This window comes from Schistocerca cancellata, chromosome 1, assembly GCF_023864275.1.
Source record: "Schistocerca cancellata isolate TAMUIC-IGC-003103 chromosome 1, iqSchCanc2.1, whole genome shotgun sequence".
Classification (NCBI taxonomy): Eukaryota; Metazoa; Arthropoda; class Insecta; order Orthoptera; family Acrididae; genus Schistocerca; species Schistocerca cancellata.
This window is the reverse complement of record NC_064626.1, coordinates 824,416,538-824,436,800: the sequence shown is the minus strand read 5'-3', so window position 1 is coordinate 824,436,800 and position 20,263 is coordinate 824,416,538. Positions and strand designations below refer to the sequence as shown.

At 41.5% G+C, this 20,263-nt stretch overlaps 1 protein-coding gene across 2 annotated transcripts in view; it reads left to right on the top strand.

Annotated features, from left to right (window-relative positions):
- LOC126188487 (beta-mannosidase) overlaps positions 1 to 18,817 on the top strand; it is a 253,080-nt gene extending 234,263 nt beyond the window's left edge. For both annotated transcript variants that reach the window (XM_049930100.1, XM_049930094.1), the window contains 2 exons: positions 5,451 to 5,654; positions 18,495 to 18,817. In XM_049930100.1, coding sequence (XP_049786057.1) covers positions 5,451 to 5,654; positions 18,495 to 18,746 — 456 coding nt within the window. In that variant the 3' untranslated portion in view covers positions 18,747 to 18,817. The remainder of the gene's footprint in view (positions 1 to 5,450; positions 5,655 to 18,494) is intronic.
- Positions 18,818 to 20,263: the final 1,446 nt, after the last annotated feature.

Genomic DNA, 20,263 nt, shown 5'->3' with positions numbered 1-20,263 from the left:
CAAATATGACATATACCCAAACCCAAATTAATACAGCACCAAAAAACATTTATACATAAATAAATAATCCTTTCGTCTTTCCCTCTCCTTCCCTCTTTCCTGACGAAGCAACTGTTTGTTGCAAAAGCTTGAATTTTGTGTGTATGTTTGTGTTTGTTTGTGTGTCTATTGACCTGCCAGCGCTTTTGTTTGGTAAGTCTCATCATCTTTGTTTTTATATATATATATATATATATATATATATATCCACATAACAAAAGCATTGGCATGTTGATAGACACACAAACACAAACACACAAACAAAATTCGAGGTTTCACAACCAACGGTTGCTTCATCAGGAAAGAGGGAAGGAGAGGGAAAGACGAAAGGATGTGGGTTTTAAGGGAGAGGGTAAGGAGTCATTCCAATCCCGGGAGCAGAAAGACTTACCTTAGGGGGAAAAAAGGACTGGTATACACTCGCACACACACCCATATCCAACCGCACATACACAGACACAAGCAGACAAATGTCTGTTTGGTATATATACCAAAAGGACAGGTATACACTCGCACACACACCCATATCCAACCGCACATACACAGACACAAGCAGACAAATGTCTGTTTGGTATATATACCAAAAGGACAGGTATACACTCGCACACACACCCATATCCAACCGCACATACACAGACACAAGCAGACAAATGTCTGTTTGGTATATATACCAAACAGACATTTGTCTGCTTGTGTCTGTCTATGTGCGGTTGGATATGGGTGTGTGTGCGAGTGTATACCTGTCCTTTTTTCCCCCTAAGGTAAGTCTTTCCGCTCCCGGGATTGGAATGACTCCTTACCCTCTCCCTTAAAAACCACATCCTTTCGTCTTTCCCTCTCCTTCCCTCTTTCCTGATGAAGCAACCGTTGGTTGCGAAAGCTTTAATTTTGTGTGTATGTTTGTGTTTGTTTGTGTGTCTATTGACCTGCCAGCGCTTTCGTTTGGTAAGTCACATCATCTTATCTCACACCTCATGCGCACATGACCACTATCTCTGGTTGCTGCACTCAGACTGCAACTCTTGCATTGAACAAAAGTGGCAGTCCAGAGTGGGGCAGGGAAGGGGGAGGTATAGCATGATATGGATGGAGGGAGAGAAAAGAGCACTGCCTGGTGGGGGGGTGTAGGTACTAGATAGCATTACAATGAGGCTGCCAGGTACATAGTCAGGAGGCTTGGGGGGGGGGGGGGGGGCAAGGTAGCCAGAAAAGTAGAGGAGCAGGGAAAGGTGTCAGGCAGTAGGGTACTATAGGTTGAGGCTGGGGGATAATTTGGAGAGTGAAGAATGTGTTGTAGGCATAACTACCATGTGCGCAGTTCAGAAAAGTTGGTGGTGGGGTGGAGGATCCAGATGGGACAGATTTTGAAGCAGCTTCTAAAACCAACTATGTTATTTTTAGCTGCAGGTTGTACTGCAGGGTCATCATCCTTGCTCTTGGTCACAGTTCTGTAGTGGCCCTTCATCCTGATGGACAGCTGTTTGGTAGTCATAACAATACAAACAGCTGTATAGAGACTGCATCAGAGCTGGTGTATGACATCATTTCTTTCACAGATGAGCTGGCCTAGATCTAAAATAACCTATGAGAAGACTGGAACTGGGAGTACTCAGTGGGTGGATTGGGCAGGTCTTGCACCTGGATCTTCCACAGGGACAAGATCCTTGTGGCAAAGGGCTTGGGCTAGGAATGGCATGGGGTTGGACTAGGATATTGTGGAGTTTGGGAGAGCAATGGAATACCATTTTAGGAGGGGTGGGAAGGAGCTTGGGTAAGATGTCCCTCATTTCCATGTATGATGATAGATAGTCAAAGCCTAGACTAAGGATGTGGTTCATTTATTCCAGTTCAGGGTGGCATTGAGTGATGGAGGGGGTACTCCCAGTTCTTGGAGGTGTTGGAAGGACTGGATGTATTTGGGGATATGGCATGGGAAAACTGTTTTTGCGGACTGACCAGTTCTGGGGGATAATGCCTTTTTGTGAGGACCTTGCTGATACCATCAGCATAATGGGCGATGGAGTTATTGTCACTACAGATATGCTGTCCCCGGGTGTCTAGACTGTATGGGAGGGATTTTTTGGTGTGGAAGGGATGGCAGCTGTTGAAATGCAGGTATTGTTGGTGGTTGTTTGGTTTATGGTAGACATAACACCAACTGACCACCAACAGTACCTACATTTTGACAGCTGCCATTCCTTCCACACCAGGAACTTGGTCCAATACAGCCTGGTTACCTGGGGTGGCTTATCTGCAGTGACAAGAATTCCTTGCACAGTATGCTGATGGTCTAACCAAGGCCTTCACAGATCAGCACTCTCCCTCAGACCTAGTCCATAAACAGATTTCCCATGCCATATACCCACACACCTCCAATCCTCCCATCACCCCCATTCCTCCAACCATCCCTAAGAACCAGGTACAAATGAGCATCTCCCTTTGTCACCAGATACCACCTTGGACTGGAACGACTGAACCACAGCCTTTGTCAGGGCTTTGACAATCTATCATCAAGCCCTGACATGAGTGACATCCTACCCAAGATCTTTCCTATCCCTCCTAAACTGGTGTTCCATCACCCAACCAACCTCCACAACATCCCATACATCCCTATACCACTCCCAACCTCACATGGATCATATCCTTGAGTAAGACATAAATGCAAGACTTGTCCAATCCACCCACCCAGAATTTCCTATTCCAGCCCAGACTCAGGTTTACCCTATCCCCATTGCACAGATGGGAGTTATCCTTACAATACAGTCTCCCCTTCCAGAGCTATCCCATTCTCAACCTATTGTAACCTACTGTCTCCATAGTCTCCATCCAACAGTTTCCATCCCCTGTCCTGTCACCTCTTCCCAATTCACATTCCCTCACCCTCATTGTGCACCACTCTCAGCCAAAATACATGTGTGCAGGAGATGTGTGCTTGTCTGAATGTGGGTGTGTGTGTTTTCTTTTTGAAGAAGGCTTTGGCCAAAATCTCCCAGTGTATCAGTTTTTGTTATGCTGCTCTGCCTGCTACTCAACATGTCATCTTTATGGTAAGTAGCAAGCTATCCTTTTCATAATATTGTTGATGTTCCAACCTGGACTTCCCATTGTGCAGCTGACATAAGAAATTGTTATAGTATATTGCACTATTTTCTCTACCAAAAAATTCTTATCCCACATTGTGTCACCAAATACCTTCACAATATGAAGCAAAGAAAGAGAGGGAACATTTGGAATAACATATAATGCTGATACACTTATCTTGTACAGATGTGCTTCAAATCAGCTCATTAGTCCTGCAATGATCACTTATTTTAAAAGTCCATTCGTATGGTAATAAAGCTTTTACTATGACTAATATTGAATGCATTTCTGTTTCTTGATTAATCCGGCAGTGATCACTTATTTAAAAGTCCATTCTCATCCTAACAAAGCCTTTACTATGACTAATATAGGTGGCAATAGGTTAATGTTCTTGAACAAATAATTGGGGATAAGATTAAATAAAAAAAACAGCTAAAACTTTATCTTTTGAACAGTTCTTTCTATTCTTTACAGGAATTTTTTGACAGTGCGTAATAATTAGTCAAATGTGTTTGAGAATCCCTATAAAAATGACTAAATAGCACTGGTATAGCAATTGCTGACAGAATGCTTTTCATATGAATTAGAATGTAAGCATTATAATTTGTCTGAGAACCATCTGTGTTGTTATTTGAATACTTGAACCTTATGTATCATATGATTTAAATTGTAAGCTTCATGGCCATTTACATATGGTTATTACTGTAATACTCTGACACATTCTACATCGTAGTGATACACTCACATGAAGGATCCATAAAAATAAAATAATGAGGTATTCAAGATTAAAAGTCAGACAGAATAATGTTGAAATGTAATCTGTAGTAAGAGTTTGCAGGTTAAATAGAAAGCTGTATTCCTTAGCTTCTCAGCTGATTTTCATTCTCCTAAAGTAAATAAAAATGTTAGTCATTAGTAAATATTAATTTTTACAAAAAGTTTGTTTATGATGCCTCTCTCTTGGACAATTTGGCGATGTAAGCTTGTATTACTGTCACGTGTTCAGATGAGAGCAGTATTAACATAAATGCAAGCATCATTAACAAAACACACAAACTGTGCAGCACACAAAAGACTACTACAGTCTACAACATGGCTCTGATGATTCTAATGTATTTGGTGCCAAAAATTATTATGCAGTGTGTTTCCATAAGAGTGTGCAAAAATTTAACAGGATATAGAGGATGCTCCACTGAACAGTTTGAGGTAGGGAACCTGGGATTGGAAAAGTCCTCTTAAGGAGACAACAGGAATAAAATCACGTTACTGTGTACTTTTTTACTTACGTTAGTTAACTGCAGATACCATCGCTGACACAATGAATGTACCATTTGTACTATATCTTACAAAATGTGCTGAACCTGACGGCCATCGACCTCAATGCAAGCATTGACAAACAACTGTGAAATCTTCACGGGTTATCAGCCAAGTGGTGTCGTCTTCTAGTCACATTGTTTCAGTGGACTGCGTATTCATCATCTTCAGGCGAAGTGTCGGGATGCTGTCTGTTGTGCACCTTTGTAGCTGCTGGACCGCTATCAGATTCCGGCTGCTGACCAATCATGTGCCAGTGGAATTGCACTGGGCACTTGCACAAACAGATAGTTGATCCCACACATTGAGCTTTCAGCATAAATATCGCACCAGGGGAGTTTACAGTTGGCTCCCAACTCAAATTAATGTGGTAACTCAGCAATGGTTGGTTTGCGGACACATTTTTATTGGAGCTTTTTAGCTACTATTGGCCTGTACTTTCCATGTGTGAATTATTGACCATCATATCTGAAACACCCTGTAAATTAAGTAACAGAAAGAAGAAACTATATAGTATTGTAAAGAGTTGGATAAAAAGCAAGAAACTCTAAAGCTCTTGTATAAAATAATGTCATAGTTCCATCATTGGAGTATTAGACTTCATGAGCTCTCCAGTAAGAGTATACAAAATCTGTGTTATTGAGTTGCAAAAATATTCTATGTAAGGACTTACAGATGTTAATATGTCATCAAACATTTGTGGTCAGTTGGAGCTACTGCATCCATGTCACAAAATGTAGAAGTATTTATAATATTGTGTGTTTTCTTAACAAAACACTTATTTTGAACATGGGTTTATGTTATTATTAATATTACAACTTCTTTTAGTATAAAGTACACAGGAAACATATGTAACAGAATATTACTTTACTGTTCACAACAGAAACTAATAAAAACTACTTTGGTAACTTGCTTTACATTTTATGATTCTGTATTTACAGTAAGTATTGTGATAAGTTAAGATACTATGGCTTATCTTTTACATATTTATTTTAAGTGCTATTTCCTCTTTACAGAAGGGTCAACATTCAGACAGTGTCTTTGAACAAGATTTGGATACCTTCCTTGAAAATGCTGGATGTGCCACTTCACTTTCAAGAAAAATGTGTTTTTTGTACCTAACATTGTCTGATGAAAGTGAGAACAAGATTAGTCCAGATAATTTTGTCTTTCCATCATCATTTAAAGAGGCTGTTGGATTGCAAGTTCCAAATATTTTGGTAAGTGTAATGAGGACATGTCATTCCATGCCAACAACATAAAAGTATATGGTGCCATGAAATGAACAATAACTGTCCCTAATTAGAAGGTATTAATTTGCTACCAGCATGCAATATGAAGTGACATAGTTGTTTTGTGATTTACAGTTTTAAGTTCAGATCCTTTATTTTCATAGACCACTTGTTTATCCATGACTTCTACAATATGTGTGTGCAAGTATGAACTATGTATGTATGTAAATATGTGGCCAAGCTCTACTGTAGGTTAGTTAAAGACAGAAAGAAGAAATGTTTGTGGGTATTATGGGTGTGCAGTATTATTAGCAGCAGAACAAGAGGTCAGAGTTTGATGGTGGCATTCAATCACAGCTTTGTTGATATATCACAGGCTGCATGGCATTCTCCTAATGTTACTTAGGAAAAACCTTGATAAGAAATTATCAAAAAACTGTACTGGTATTTGAGCCAACATTGTACCAAACTTTACTCAGTTACTGTAACTACTGCAGTTAGCTTAGTTACTGGAGAGGCATAGGGAGCAGGGCACTACATATTATTAAGCCAGCACAATATATTCAGAAATGTGTGTTTTTAGTTTGAAATTAATTTCTGTTTTGTAATAAGCTATAGACTCATAAAGCAAGTGTTGCCATAAGTGCGTATGAGTCCACTATCAAGAAACCGAAATCATTCTTACAAGAGTAATTGAAACCTATGAAGTATATAAAAGACAGTAATGATCATGAAGTTTATATCTTTAAAATACTGTAAAATGTATGTGGATAAAAGGAAAGATACATCACATCCTAACACATACAACCCCTACCATTTTTATCATATTCCAAAGTTCACCATCACTTATTTTTCCTGGATTAGTTACCCCCCTTATCCTTACCACTTCAAATTATCCTACACTCCTGGAAATGGAAAAAAGAACACACTGACACCGGTGTGTCAGACCCACCATACTTGCTCCGGACACTGCGAGAGGGCTGTACAAGCAATGATCACACGCACGGCACAGCGGACACACCAGGAACCGCGGTGTTGGCCATCGAATGGCGCTAGCTGTGCAGCATTTGTGCACCGCCACCGTCAGTGTCAGCCAGTTTGCCGTGGCATACGGAGCTCCATTGCAGTCTTTAACACTGGTAGCATGCCGCGACAGCGTGGACGTGAACCGTATGTGCAGTTGACGGACTTTGAGCGAGGGCGTATAGTGGGCATGCGGGAGGCCGGGTGGACGTACCGCCGAATTGCTCAACATGTGGGGCGTGAGGTCTCCACAGTACATCGATGTTGTCGCCAGTGGTCGGCAGAAGGTGCACATGCCCATCGACCTGGGACCAGACCGCAGCGACGCACGGATGCACGCCAAGACCGTAGGATCCTATGCAGTGCCGTAGGGGACCGCACCGCCACTTCCCAGCAAATTAGGGACACTGTTGCTCCTGGGGTATCGGCGAGGACCATTCGCAACCGTCTCCATGAAGCTGGGCTACGGTCCCGCACACCGTTAGGCCGTCTTCCGCTCACGCCCCAACATCGTGCAGCCCGCCTCCAGTGGTGTCGCGACAGGCATGAATGGAGGGACGAATGGAGACGTGTCGTCTTCAGCGATGAGAGTCACTTCTGCCTTGGTGCCAATGATGGTCGTATGCGTGTTTGGCGCCGTGCAGGTGAGTGCCACAATCAGGACTGCATACGACCGAGGCACACAGGGCCAACACCCGGCATCATGGTGTGGGGAACGATCTCCTACACTGGCCGTACACCACTGGTGATCGTCGAGGGGACACTGAATAGTGCACGGTACATCCAAACCGTCATCGAACCCATCGTTCTACCATTCCTAGACTGGCAAGGGAACTTGCTGTTCCAACAGGACAATGCACGTCCGCATGTATCCCGTGCCACCCAACGTGCTCTAGAAGGTGTAAGTCAACTACCCTGGCCAGCAAGATCTCCAGATCTGTCCCCCATTGAGCATGTTTGGGACTGGATGAAGCGTCGTCTTACGCAGTCTGCACGTCCAGCACGAACGCTGGTCCAACTGAGGTGCCAGGTGGAAATGGCATGGCAAGCCATTCCACAGCACTACATCCAGCATCTCTACGATCGTCTCCATGGCAGAATAGCAGCCTGCATTGCTGCGAAAGGTGGATATACACTGTACTAGTGCCGACATTGTGCATGCTCTGTTGCCTGTGTCTATGTGCCTGTGGTTCTGTCAGTGTGATCATGTGATGTATCTGACCCCAGGAATGTGTCAATAAAGTTTCCCCTTCCTGGGACAATGAATTCACGGTGTTCTTATTTCAATTTCCAGGAGTGTATATTCTTCTTGTTCTTGTTCCTGATGGGTCACAGACTCATCCATCTGGAACTCTTTGTTATGTATGATTATTATGCTCCACTGCAAATCCCTACAGCGTACTTCTCTGCCTGTGTTGTTATTATCCTGTGATTGAAATGGTACAATGGAGGCACTGGTTATAGCCAGTGTAGCCAGTGCTCTTGAAGCTGCTGTGGCTCAATAAAGTTGCCTGGAAGGGCTAAGGACTGCCTTCATACTAGGTGGTGGCAAGTGCCTCCAGTTCGGCCTTGTGGGGCATTTGCAAGCCTAACAGGACCAGTGGTAGGATGGAAAACCATTTTACATCATAGCAGGTACGGGCAGATTTTTATGCATGCCACTGGCTGCAGCATTGTAGTTAGTTGTAAAATGATTGAGGGTGCCACAAGTCTGAGACAGGGTTCTGTATAAACAGGAAGTGAATTGGTGCCTGCAGTCTGATGTTATGTGCGGGGCAAGGGCAGCCATAATATGAAATGCAGGCACTGATGAGTGCCGCAGCAACCACTTCAGCCAAAATGTCCAGGATGGAGATGTTTTCCAGCCAGTGTCTTACCTGGACTGTCACTGTGAGAAGCAGAGGAAATCATCTGAGGATGGCAGGCGGCCAACAATATCAACGTGAACATGGGAGAACTGGTGCCTGACAGGGGGAAATAAGGCAACAGGCATGTAAACATGATGGCCCAATTTAGTGTGCTGGCACAGGATACAGGCATGAACCCAAGTGTGACAGTCCTGTTGGATGATGGGCAGAAGAAACGATCCTGTACAAGGGCAATGGATGAAGGGGTGTGATAAGCTGTGCAGGCAATAGAAAACTAGTTTGTGGAAGGGGGGAGGGGCAAGATAGGGGTAGACATGGTTTTTGGAGTATTAGGGTATATGGGTCTTTGTAGTTGTTGGTGTGTGCAGGGTCAGAAAGAGTATCACAAAAATCCTGCAGGAATCTGGTGGAGCTGTGTGTCAGGGATCTGGTGGAGCTGTGGATGAGGTCGGAATTCAGGTCCTGACATAACTGAGCTATTTGGGGTCAGTGGACTTCACTTTAGTAAGGGCCTCATAATTTAATATAGTGCTGAGAGTACAGCAGCAGCTGAGGTAGCCAGTGACAATGTTATCAGTGCTGGCTAAATGGCATATATCGGTAGAAAACTGAGATACATACTCCTGCTGGCAGAACTGCTGGGGCAAACTTTTGGATGCTATCTTTCTGGTAGAACTCTGTTGTAAGTGGATTATGGTCACTGAAAATGATGAAAGGGCATCCCTCAATGGGAGGATAAAAGTACCTCACTGCCTCGTAGACAGCGAGTAAATCCTGATCATACATGGCTCATTTGTGCTGGGTTCTCATAGTGTAACCAAAAAGAAGCAAGTGGTTACCAAGTATTCCTGATGTGCTGTTGATAGACTGCATTGTTCACAGATTGACTCGCATCAGCCATGGTAGTGGGGAAGTTGGAGAAGGGAGGGTGTGGCAGAAGGACAGCGTTTTGTGCTCTTGAAACTAGCCAACATAGGCAGGCTCCATGGCATCAGTTTGTTACCCTTCATTCAGTCGCCTTGAATTGTGGCAGTGATAGGTACCTGAACAGAGATCACATTTTTAGGGATGTGATGAAAAAAATTATCCATGTCCAGGAATCCGTGAAGCTCCTTATGCATTTTGGGATGTGAAAATTTGGAGATCATGCAGACTTCATCAGGCAGAGGTTTGCTAGCTAGATGTGGAAATGGTGTGCCCTAAGAATTTAATCTCAGCTACCCAGAAAATGCATTCTTGTAGGTTTAGAATGACCCCTACTCTTTTCAGGTGGGCAGAAATCTCCCAGAGTTGCTCACAGTGTTCAGCAATATTCCTGGAGTGTCATTCAGGTACACAAAACAGCCCATGTGCCACAGAGGACCCATCTAGGGAATGTTGGCAAGTTTACATGTTGTTACAGAGACCAAAGGTTGTGAAGGGGCTTTTAAAGAGGCTGAAAATTGTAATGATGGCCATATTATCAACTTCTTCCTCTGTGAGCATCATCTGCGTAAAAGTCTTAGTGCAACCTATCTTACTAAAAATTGTGTAGCCAGAAACGTTTTCACTATAGCTGTGTAAGAGTGGGACAGTTTAACATGTGGGAATGTTTCTCGCATTGAGCTGCCAATAATCACTCCAGGCGCGCCATGTCCTGCCCTTCTTAGGTACTAAACGAAGTGTGGAGGACCAAGCGTTTTTGGATGGGCAGAGGATTCTGGTAGCAATGGAGGTCTCACACCCCTGAAAACTTGTGCTTGTCTGGCAGAAGAGAATTGATGCAGCAATGAACTGGTAGACCTGAAGTAATCAAGATATGGTGCACTGTGTCATGGTACATCTCATGGAGGGTGCCAGATGATTGGGTGGAGAGCAGAAATTGGAAAAGGAGGTAAGCAAAATGACTGGAGTATGATGGCTATGTATATGGTGGGATGGGAAGTGAATGGTGTGGAGTGACCAAATGCAACGTTGACCAGGCGATGCTGCACAGGTCAGGGAAAAGATTGAAATTGAAGATAAAATCTGCACTGAGAGTTGGCTTAGTGACATCAGCCATGGTGAAGGTCCAACATGACAAGTGAGGAGGAAGGGAGATTGGGGCCAGACAAGGGCAGGAGTCTGTGCAGAAAGATGGACAGGTCCATGCCAGTGTCAGTGAGGTAGGAAATGAGTGAGTTCGGGATATGGTGGTCAAGTGAGAACAGGTGTGAGGAAATTGCTGAACAACTGGGTGTGCCTATTGCCAAGTGCGTGATGGCCTGCATTTGGCAGCACCACTGGCGAAGCACTCATGATAGCAGCACTGACACATGGTATCATGGGGGTCCCCCAGCAGACGGATAGAGGGTAATGTGCTTATGAGGGTGTGCATGCTATCAGTTGCTGTGGGAGGGGGGGGGGGAGGGAAGGGGCACATTAATAAACATTGGCCCATGTGGGTGTGTTGTAGGGGACAGGGGTGCTGAACTGGTTGGGTGCGAACAAGCAGAGGTGGTAGTTAAGTTGCTTGGACTCGCCATGTGGCTGGGGCACTTGTATCCACAGTGGCAGAAGGGAGCCAGGGCAGGGGGAAAGGATTAAGAGGACCAGACAGCGGCTGTGGCTGATTTTTTTTTTTGGGGGGGGGGCAGAAAGGGTAAGGAGACTGGGCAGTGGATGTGGCTGGTCGGGGTCAAGGGACTCAAACACCCATTCTGCTTTGATGTCGGTATGGACCTGTGTGGGGAGTGCCATACACATTACAGCAGGGAAATGAGAATTAAAATTGTGGAATAAAAGCTTCACCAGGAAGATATGGGGTTCGGCTAAGGCATGGAGATATTGCAGGAGCTGGGTGGGCCTCATTTCAGAACACTCTTCTGCAGAAAATAGTGTGCGGGAGTGCAGCATTTCAACCAACACCAATCCTGTTATTAGGTGCCCTTTTAATTTACAGTAGCTGCTGGATTGCGGAGGGTTGGTGATGATGTCGCGATCCTCCATTGTGACACTAGGTTCAAGTTTATCAATGGTGTCACCCATAATTCTGTAGCCAGTGAAGGACAACCATAAGCATGAGCCATGGGTTTCAAGTGCTGAGAGGTGGACAGAAGCTCTACTCGACTAATGGGTTGGTAATGAGACCTGTGCTTGAGGTGCAGCGGTGCTCATGAGTTGTGCAAACAATGAACTGATTTAAACTGGCCGCCTGTGCCAGAAGGTCGAATGGACTAGGTGCAGGTATGTGACCAGGTGAAATACTCTTCATCGATGACATTTCAGGAGTCTGCTCATTGGGACCACTTCCTGACATAAGCTGCATCTCGGGCATGAGTGCAGGATACATCTGACTGAGAGGGAGAGAGAGAAAAAAATTATACTTGATACTCATGAGTGTGCAGCCCTGGGGCTGAAACAGTGACTAAACACTGTGCAGAGCTTGTGATGCAACATAAAGACACACTAGCCTACTGGGGAAGGTGCTTTGCGTGGAACATCCAAGGAATGGGAATGATTTAAGGAGGGTGAAGTCTGGTCACCAGTGTGGAAATGCTGTGCAGAGTTTATCACTGCACAATGCACATTACTGCTATTGAGGGAGGAAACTTAAGGGAAATGCTAGGAGAAGACGTGAAATGATATGGAATGCATGTTCCAGTGAAGCAACGAAAAGGTGTTGAGACAATTTTTTTGGAACACAACATATTTATTAGGTAATACAAACTACTACTCATTATTTCAACAAAAGCATTTGGAGAAAAAGGATCAGAGCTTGTTTGATCAGTTTTGGCACAGACACAAACACACAAATTCATAGGTGGAAATCTTCACTAATATTAACACGCATTAAAAAATTCAACATTAACACTAAAAGTTGATTACTTTTAGAGACTGTGGGAAACAGTGAAAAAAATAAGAGTGATACAGTGACTGGATGCTGTCATGTGTGAAGGAAGTTTTAGAACCATATGGGAACTAAGTGGGATGCTCCAAGCAGATGCTTGGTACTGGATGAAGCAATACAGTGAACAGAGTGCTTATGTGTGTTGCTGCACGTGAAATTAATGGCCTCTATAACTGGAAGGTGGGCTTTCCTGAGTGACTCAGAAATGCTGAAGAGGATGTGGCATGCGAGCCATAAACTGCATGGACGTGACATCCTGCTCAGAAAGCTGTGGCAGCTGTACACTATCTTTTACTAAGTGATGTACAAGATTGTCTTGCCAAATTTGTCCTTGATAGTGATCATGCCATGCTCAGGTCCTCATTGGAAGCACTGGTTCATGCACAAAAAGTGGAGTACTTTTGCTTTTGTACACTGAAGGGAATTCTGAATGGAAGCCCCAGTAGTCAGATTGTGGTAGTGTGGGGAAAGACATTCTAATCAGTAGGTGCCAACTATTGTGTAGGTTTTTGGAGAGCTCCTGGCAGGGACTGTGAAAGGACCCACAATTTTTTTAAATGAAAATCTGATCTGTATTTACACAAATAAACACCAAAATTAATTAATTGCAAAAAATTTTAGTACAATAAAAGAGTGAAGTAATACTGGTTCTTGTAAGACAAAATTTAAATTAAAATTTAATTAGAGAGAAGTATGAGTATTGTATGAATATCCATTTTAAAATATAAATTGATAATGAAATATGCTTACTTAAAATTTCATGTGACTTAAATCAGTTTTTCTTGTTATCATAACAGCAAAATTGTCTCTTTAGTTCAGGAAAAGCAATATTTCATGGTCTTTCATTTTTGTTAATAGTATAGCCAAAACAGATATGCATTCCTGACTCTCTGTAGAATGGAAACAGGTTTTTTTAATCATTTAAAGCTTGGAAAAAGAATGGTGAGTTTTTCCATCAGTAGCAGGCAACTTCTTCCTCCTCCTCCTCCTACTACTACTACTACTACTATTACTAGATACATTAGGACTGCTTTGTATGTATCAGGATATCTGGATACCAACCATCTACCATATATTTTCCTAATAACATCACTGATATGTTTTGTACATCAGACTGTATAGTTTAATAGTAGTTCTTATCTCATCATCTGAGGTGGAAAGAGAGGAGCATCATCATCAATGAATATCATTGTCAACTTCGGTGCTTCAATTTTAAGATCATGGTTAAGGGTGGTACATGTCATCAACAGTTGTATTGCTCCTTAGAGGTTACTTGCAGCTGCAACATTCATAATCTCATATTTAAATAACTTGGTGCTTAAGTGATTTAACATAGCTATAGGATTCAGATTTCTTATTGGCCACGACTAGTGCTACACTTCATTCATTGCATTTCCTACATGGAAAAATTGCATTTATGAGAACTTCAAGAATGCCAATGAATCTTCCTGATATTACATAGATGGCATTGTACCACGCAGACTAACACATAGGCCTTAGTGGCTTAAGCATTACCTTGAAGGCACTTACCAAGCAAATATTTAAATCCTACCATGCTGTGGTCTAAAATTGGTAGAAATTGTCAACTGTTGAAAACATATTCTTAATGAGTCTGAACTGTGTCTTTAAAGACTGACTTTAAATTGTGACTAGCAACAGTGGAAGAAGATGCATGAGAGTTTGTTTTCTAGATTAATTTTTGAACACAATTTTTTTCAACACTAATGAGAAATGCTTTATCATCATCTTCACCATAACATCTGCTCAGCTCTACTCCCTTTTGTTATATAGCTTCGACTATTTGATGTTTGACTTCTAATGCAGATTTATCTTCATCATGAGTAAACAAAGTAAATGATTTACATATCATTATCTCTGGTAGAGTCCACAAATTAACTCATTCTGGAAGACACATGTCCACCACCAACATAATACAGGCATAGATATCGATGATATCATATTTTGGTTTTTCCATTTCTCTCTTTTGGACTCCATGGTGCCCCTTGTCCTGCAGCCCAGTGGCATTGCCCCAGCCTAAGACTGTCTCTCACAGAGAAGAATGTGCCTCTGGATTGTTCCACTCAGAACCCCCAAAACTCCTGTAACTGTCTTCTTAGTTACATATTGGGTTTTAGATTATTTCAGTTATATTTTTTATGAGGAAACTGATATTGTTATGTGTTCATTGTGATTGCATCATTGGTGTATTGGCTTTAAATGAGTTGCTTAGGTCTTCCGTTTTGACATCATCATGGGCAGAAGCAACAGATGCCATCAAATGTTTCAGTATTTCTACCACTGTATGCACTGGAAACAATAAACAGCTGTACAACAAATGAAATCTGCACTCATGCAGTCATTTACAAGATTGCAGTAACACTGAGTTTGTGAAAGAATCAGTACAAACTATCAAAGTTATGAACGAATTCAGTATCTTCTTTTTTTTCCATGCAGATAAAGCGTAATGCCAATTTTCCACAAATTCAGGTGAACAAAGCTTTTTATCTAATCATGGATATTCATACTTAAGTATTTCTTTGAAGTTATCTATTTGTTCATGCTTTGTCTTGCGATATTGCATTAGATATTATTTCATTTTTTTAAAAATTTTGCTCTGTGTTGATATTATGCTTTTAATGTCTTTATTTCAAATGTAAGAAGGTTATCTTCCTATTTAAATATGGATTCTTGTAAGAAACAATTTGATTTTGTATTTAGTTAAAATATATTTGTTAGTGTTTGGTATTTGTTATGTGCAATGATGATGTGATGAATATCTGTATCATGTAGTGATAAACCAAAGAAAATATTGTTAGGATCATATTTCACTTAACTATGGTATTAAAAATGAAATATACTGTTTGTTTATGTTTTTATCATCTATTTTACTTTTTGACTTAGGTTGAAGGACGGTGTTCAAAAATGGTGTAGTGTATGTGTGTGTGTGTGTGTGGGGGGCGGGGGAGGGGGGGGGGGGTGGCAGTGGCAGCATGGTCGCAATAGAGATAGAGAATTTCAGTTTATGTATTTGCCCCATCGTTATGTCCCTGTGGTGCATATGCACACTGTATCACCAAGAATACAATGTCTGTTACCTTGCCCTTTCTTGGCAGTGATTGGCAATATAACAAGTACAAACTCTAAACTGTCAACGGTTGTTATTACATTTAACAGTGCTTCTCTAAACTGTCAACGGTTCTCATTACATTTAACAGTGATTTATTCTGTTATTGCCCTGTGACGTGTTGCTAACAGTAAGTTCTTAGACTATTGAAGAGTTAAACAGTACATGATATCATTTTATGAAAAAAACCTCTTGATCAGCTGATGGGTGTTAGCATTTGCAGGCAGCTAGTGGACCAAATGCCAACTTTATTTTAGTGTTTTCAGCCAAGACTTTTCATTACATTGATGATGTCTTTTGCAGCATTTTATTATGTAGTAGATTATAATAAAACAAAGTATATATTGTTTGGAAAGCAAGTTCTTTTAAAAAACCAAACTTTCACTAACTTATTTTCTTGAAATTAAGGTATTAAATTAGAGGCTGAAGCAGAGAAATGACATTGTTATGAAGAAGATGTGTATGATCTATGTATATTATATATTGGTCCCATACAAACACATGCAGAAACTTATTAAACATTGACTTAATTTTCTTTTTTCCATATGACAAACTACATAAATATTTTTTACATAATCTTCAATACAGTTTTTCTACTGAAGTATGAAGGAAGGAATATTTTGATCCTTATCCTGAAAAGGAAACGTTTGTATGGCAAAAGATTTTTTAAATTCTTTAAACATTTTTTGCTTGAATTATTGTACGCTATGGCCTCTGGTGTTAGAAGAAAGCCAAACCAAGACTTTGATAGCAGACTGAAAAGAATACTGTATATTTGTAGTTGCTAGTAGCAAAACTTTGTTAATTTGTATTTATAATGTATGCATAGCAAGAAAATGTTGTTATTATTATCTGATTCATTTCAAGAATTTTCTCGGTAATCATTTCCAGTGTTTTGCTTCTTGTCATAATAATGTCTTAGTAACTTACTGCATTTAGTAACAGTTACGAAATATTAGCTGGTAAGCTGAACTTAAACCTCAGCTTGTGATGTCATGGTAGCGTTCACACCCCACCGATGTGTAGACTAGGGCCATCTCCGTTTTGAGGTTTCATCTAATAATGAAATGCTTGCTCCTAAAATAATACATTATCTTCCAGTCTTTTGTGAATAGTAAAGCAGATGGTGAACAGAAGCAAAAAGAGAGGAATTCACCAAAGAGACATGCAAGTCTGAAACTTGTAAAAAGTATGTGTAGAAAAAATGCAGATATGATGTTAAAAAGTGTTTCCTGTGGTTTTATCTGACTTAATGTAAAACAATAACCGTTACATTAAAACTGAAAATTTCACCGAAATAACATTACTTATACTAGTGTCACATATGCAATACTAATACAGTAGGTAGCTCAGTTATTAAAAGCAGTGCCTGATTTCAGCTATAAACAATGAAATCAATGGCTCCACTATCCACAGCATGAAATGACATTGACTTGCCCATAGTCCACCTGCCACATGAGTCTGATGTTGGTTTCAAAGGTCAGGATGGTAGAGATAGAGATGAACACAGGCAATAACTACCTATGGTCTAAGGATTGCTATTCTCTTTTGTATGAGTACTGGTCCTTTGACAGTTTACATTTTTGCATTGTTTTCTTTGAGACTTTAATGCTTACACATAATCTTGAACTGCTTGACAATACATTTACAAAATATCTTCATTGGTGTTACCTGTTCTTATAGGATCACCTCCAAAAGCCACATTATTTTGGTGCCTCATTCAAATCAAAATGATAAGAAATGGATAGCCTGTAGATACCCTAGCTTCTGTGCATATCCCCTTTAAGCATGTTATGTTCTTCTTTCTATTAGCTTTTAGTACTCCACAAAAATGAGACGACAATAATTTAAGCTCACATAGTGATGGTTTTTATTTAAATTATCTGTGCACTGTGGCAACATAGCCTTGTCATACTGAACCATAAAAATACTGTTTAGTTATTCCTTCTGTGTTCCTGATCATCTGAGAAAGCACAATAATAATAATAATAGTAATAGTAAATATGGTATTTTTTTAAATTTCTACCACAACTTCTCTCTATCAAACAAATAATACTTATTGCAGTTTAACTGTTAGCACACTAATTAATCTAGCTTCTCTCCCAAAAAATGCAAGTCATTTTCAAACTTTTAACATGTGGTTCACTCACTGTACTCAGTCTGCAACAGAAATGGATTGTTTTCATTACATCTCATATGCTTCGAAAAACTATGTGGAAAAGGAATAGGGTTGAACTCCCTTTAGGGTCTTACAGATGTAGGTACACTGTTGTATACTAAATTACCTGAGATGAAGAGGTGCTTTCTTAATAAGTACATAGCCAATATCTGCCATAACCTCTGCCAATATGTGATTGTAGTCTGTCTCTAATATATTAGTTAATCGATAATGTTTTTCAGTTTGTGTTAACCTAATTCAGGTCACATATCTTACAGGATACAACCCTAAAGACTAAATGTAGGTCATTGTGGAGGGTCTCCAACTGTGGCAGACCATAAAGTGTAAATGGAGGGAACTTTCCTTGCATTAATTATGTTGTGCATTGTTTTAGACTGGCCAGTTATTAACTGAACATCTGCAGCTGAGTCAGCAAGTCATAAACTGAAACTTTTGAGTCAGTCTCTGAAGTGTGTCCAGATACAAGAACTGGTTGCACACTGCCCGCTAAAGACAAGAGATTGCAGATTAAGTGGCAGTCCTTAACTTGTTACAAATGCTCATTGCAAACTATACTCTGCCAAAAAGTAGAATATTGTCATCTAAATAAATTATATGGGTTGACTCTTGTCTCAGCTGCTTGTATCTATAGTATGCTTCCTGCCTTTTGTAGAAACATTTTTGTACTACTACTTTCTCATGTGCTTATTGTTGAATATTGCTATAGAATCTATGCTGCTCTCTCTCACACCACACAGAATCTACAGCTATGTTTCTATGTCTGCAGGTGACTGAGGTGCACGGTCCTATCCAACAGCAGAACAATTTTAACTATACTTTTGAAGTGAAAATCTCTACTGACAGCATATCTCTGTTTGTGTGGTTAGAAGTCCCAAATGTCTTTGGGCATTTCTCAGAAAATGGCTTTCTTATGGTTGTTCCAGAAAAAACTGTACAATTTTATACTAACAGGGATATTAATTCAGATTATTTGAAGAAGACTATTACAGTGACTTCTATGATGAATCATGCTAGCTGAATACAAGAGTGTATTGTAAATCTGTTTTGTAATTATATATTTTGATGTGAGTATGTATTTTGTAATCTGTTAAACAATACATTTTTCCCATTCCTGCTATGTGTCATCAGTTGGGAAAAAAGATTGCTGTTGCCTGTTTTTATTCGCATAATCTGGGTAGCAACAGTGTGACACCAGACGTACATGACCGGTATATGATCAAAACTATGTGGACACCTACTAGTGGATATTATTGTGGGGTGTGTCCACCCTTCACCTATATGATAGTTTGAACTCTACTGGGAACTCTTTCATATAGGTGTCTGAATTTCTTTGGAGGAATGGCAACCCATTAATCCTCAAGAACTGAAACCAGAGAAGGTAGTGATGTTGGACGCTGGTATCTGGAGCAAAGTCAATGTTCTAACTCAGCCCAGTAGCATTCTGCTGCATTCTAGTTGTAACTATGGCCAGACCAGTCTACTTCAGGAATGTTATTGTCCACAAATGATTGCCTTACAGATGCTGCTTTAGGACAGGGTGCATTGTCATGCTCATACAAATAATAATCATTTATAAACAGTTCTTATACTAAACACAGTACACAATGCTGTAGAACACTTTCATAACCTTCTGCATTTGCTGTTTTCTTAAGCACTATAAGGGGACCACAACTTACCTAAAAAAAAAATTTGCCTTCCTACACTCCTGGAAATGGAAAAAAGAACACATTGACACCGGTGTGTCAGACCCACCATACTTGCTCCGGACACTGCGAGAGGGCTGTACAAGCAATGATCACACGCACGGCACAGCGGACACACCAGGAACCGCGGTGTTGGCCGTAGAATGGCGCTAGCTGCGCAGCATTTGTGCACCGCCGCCATCAGTGTCAGCCAGTTTGCCATGGCATACGGAGCTCCATCGCAGTCTTTAACACTGGTAGCATGCCGCGACAGCGTGGACGTGAACCGTATGTGCAGTTGACGGACTTTGATCGAGGGCGTATAGTGGGCATGCGGGAGGCCGGGTGGACGTACCGCCGAATTGCTCAACACGTGGGGCATGAGATCTCCACAGTACATCGATGTTGTCGCCAGTGGTCGGCGGAAGGTGCACGTGCCCGTCGACCTGGGACCGGACCGCAGCGACGCACGGATGCACGCCAAGACCGTAGGATCCTACGCAGTGCCGTAGGGGACCGCACCGCCACTTCCCAGCAAATTCGGGACACTGTTGCTCCTGGGGTATCGGCGAGGACCATTCGCAACCGTCTCCATGAAGCTGGGCTACGGTCCCGCACACCGTTAGGCCGTCTTCCGCTCACGCCCCAATATCGTGCAGCCCGCCTCCAGTGGTGTCGCGACAGGCGTGAATGGAGGGACAAATGGAGACGTCTCGTCTTCAGCGATGAGAGTCGCTTCTGCCTTGGTGCCAATGATGGTCGTATGTGTGTTTGGCGCCGTGCAGGTGAGCGCCACAATCAGGACTGCATACGACCAAGGCACACAGGGCCAACACCCGGCATCATGGTGTGG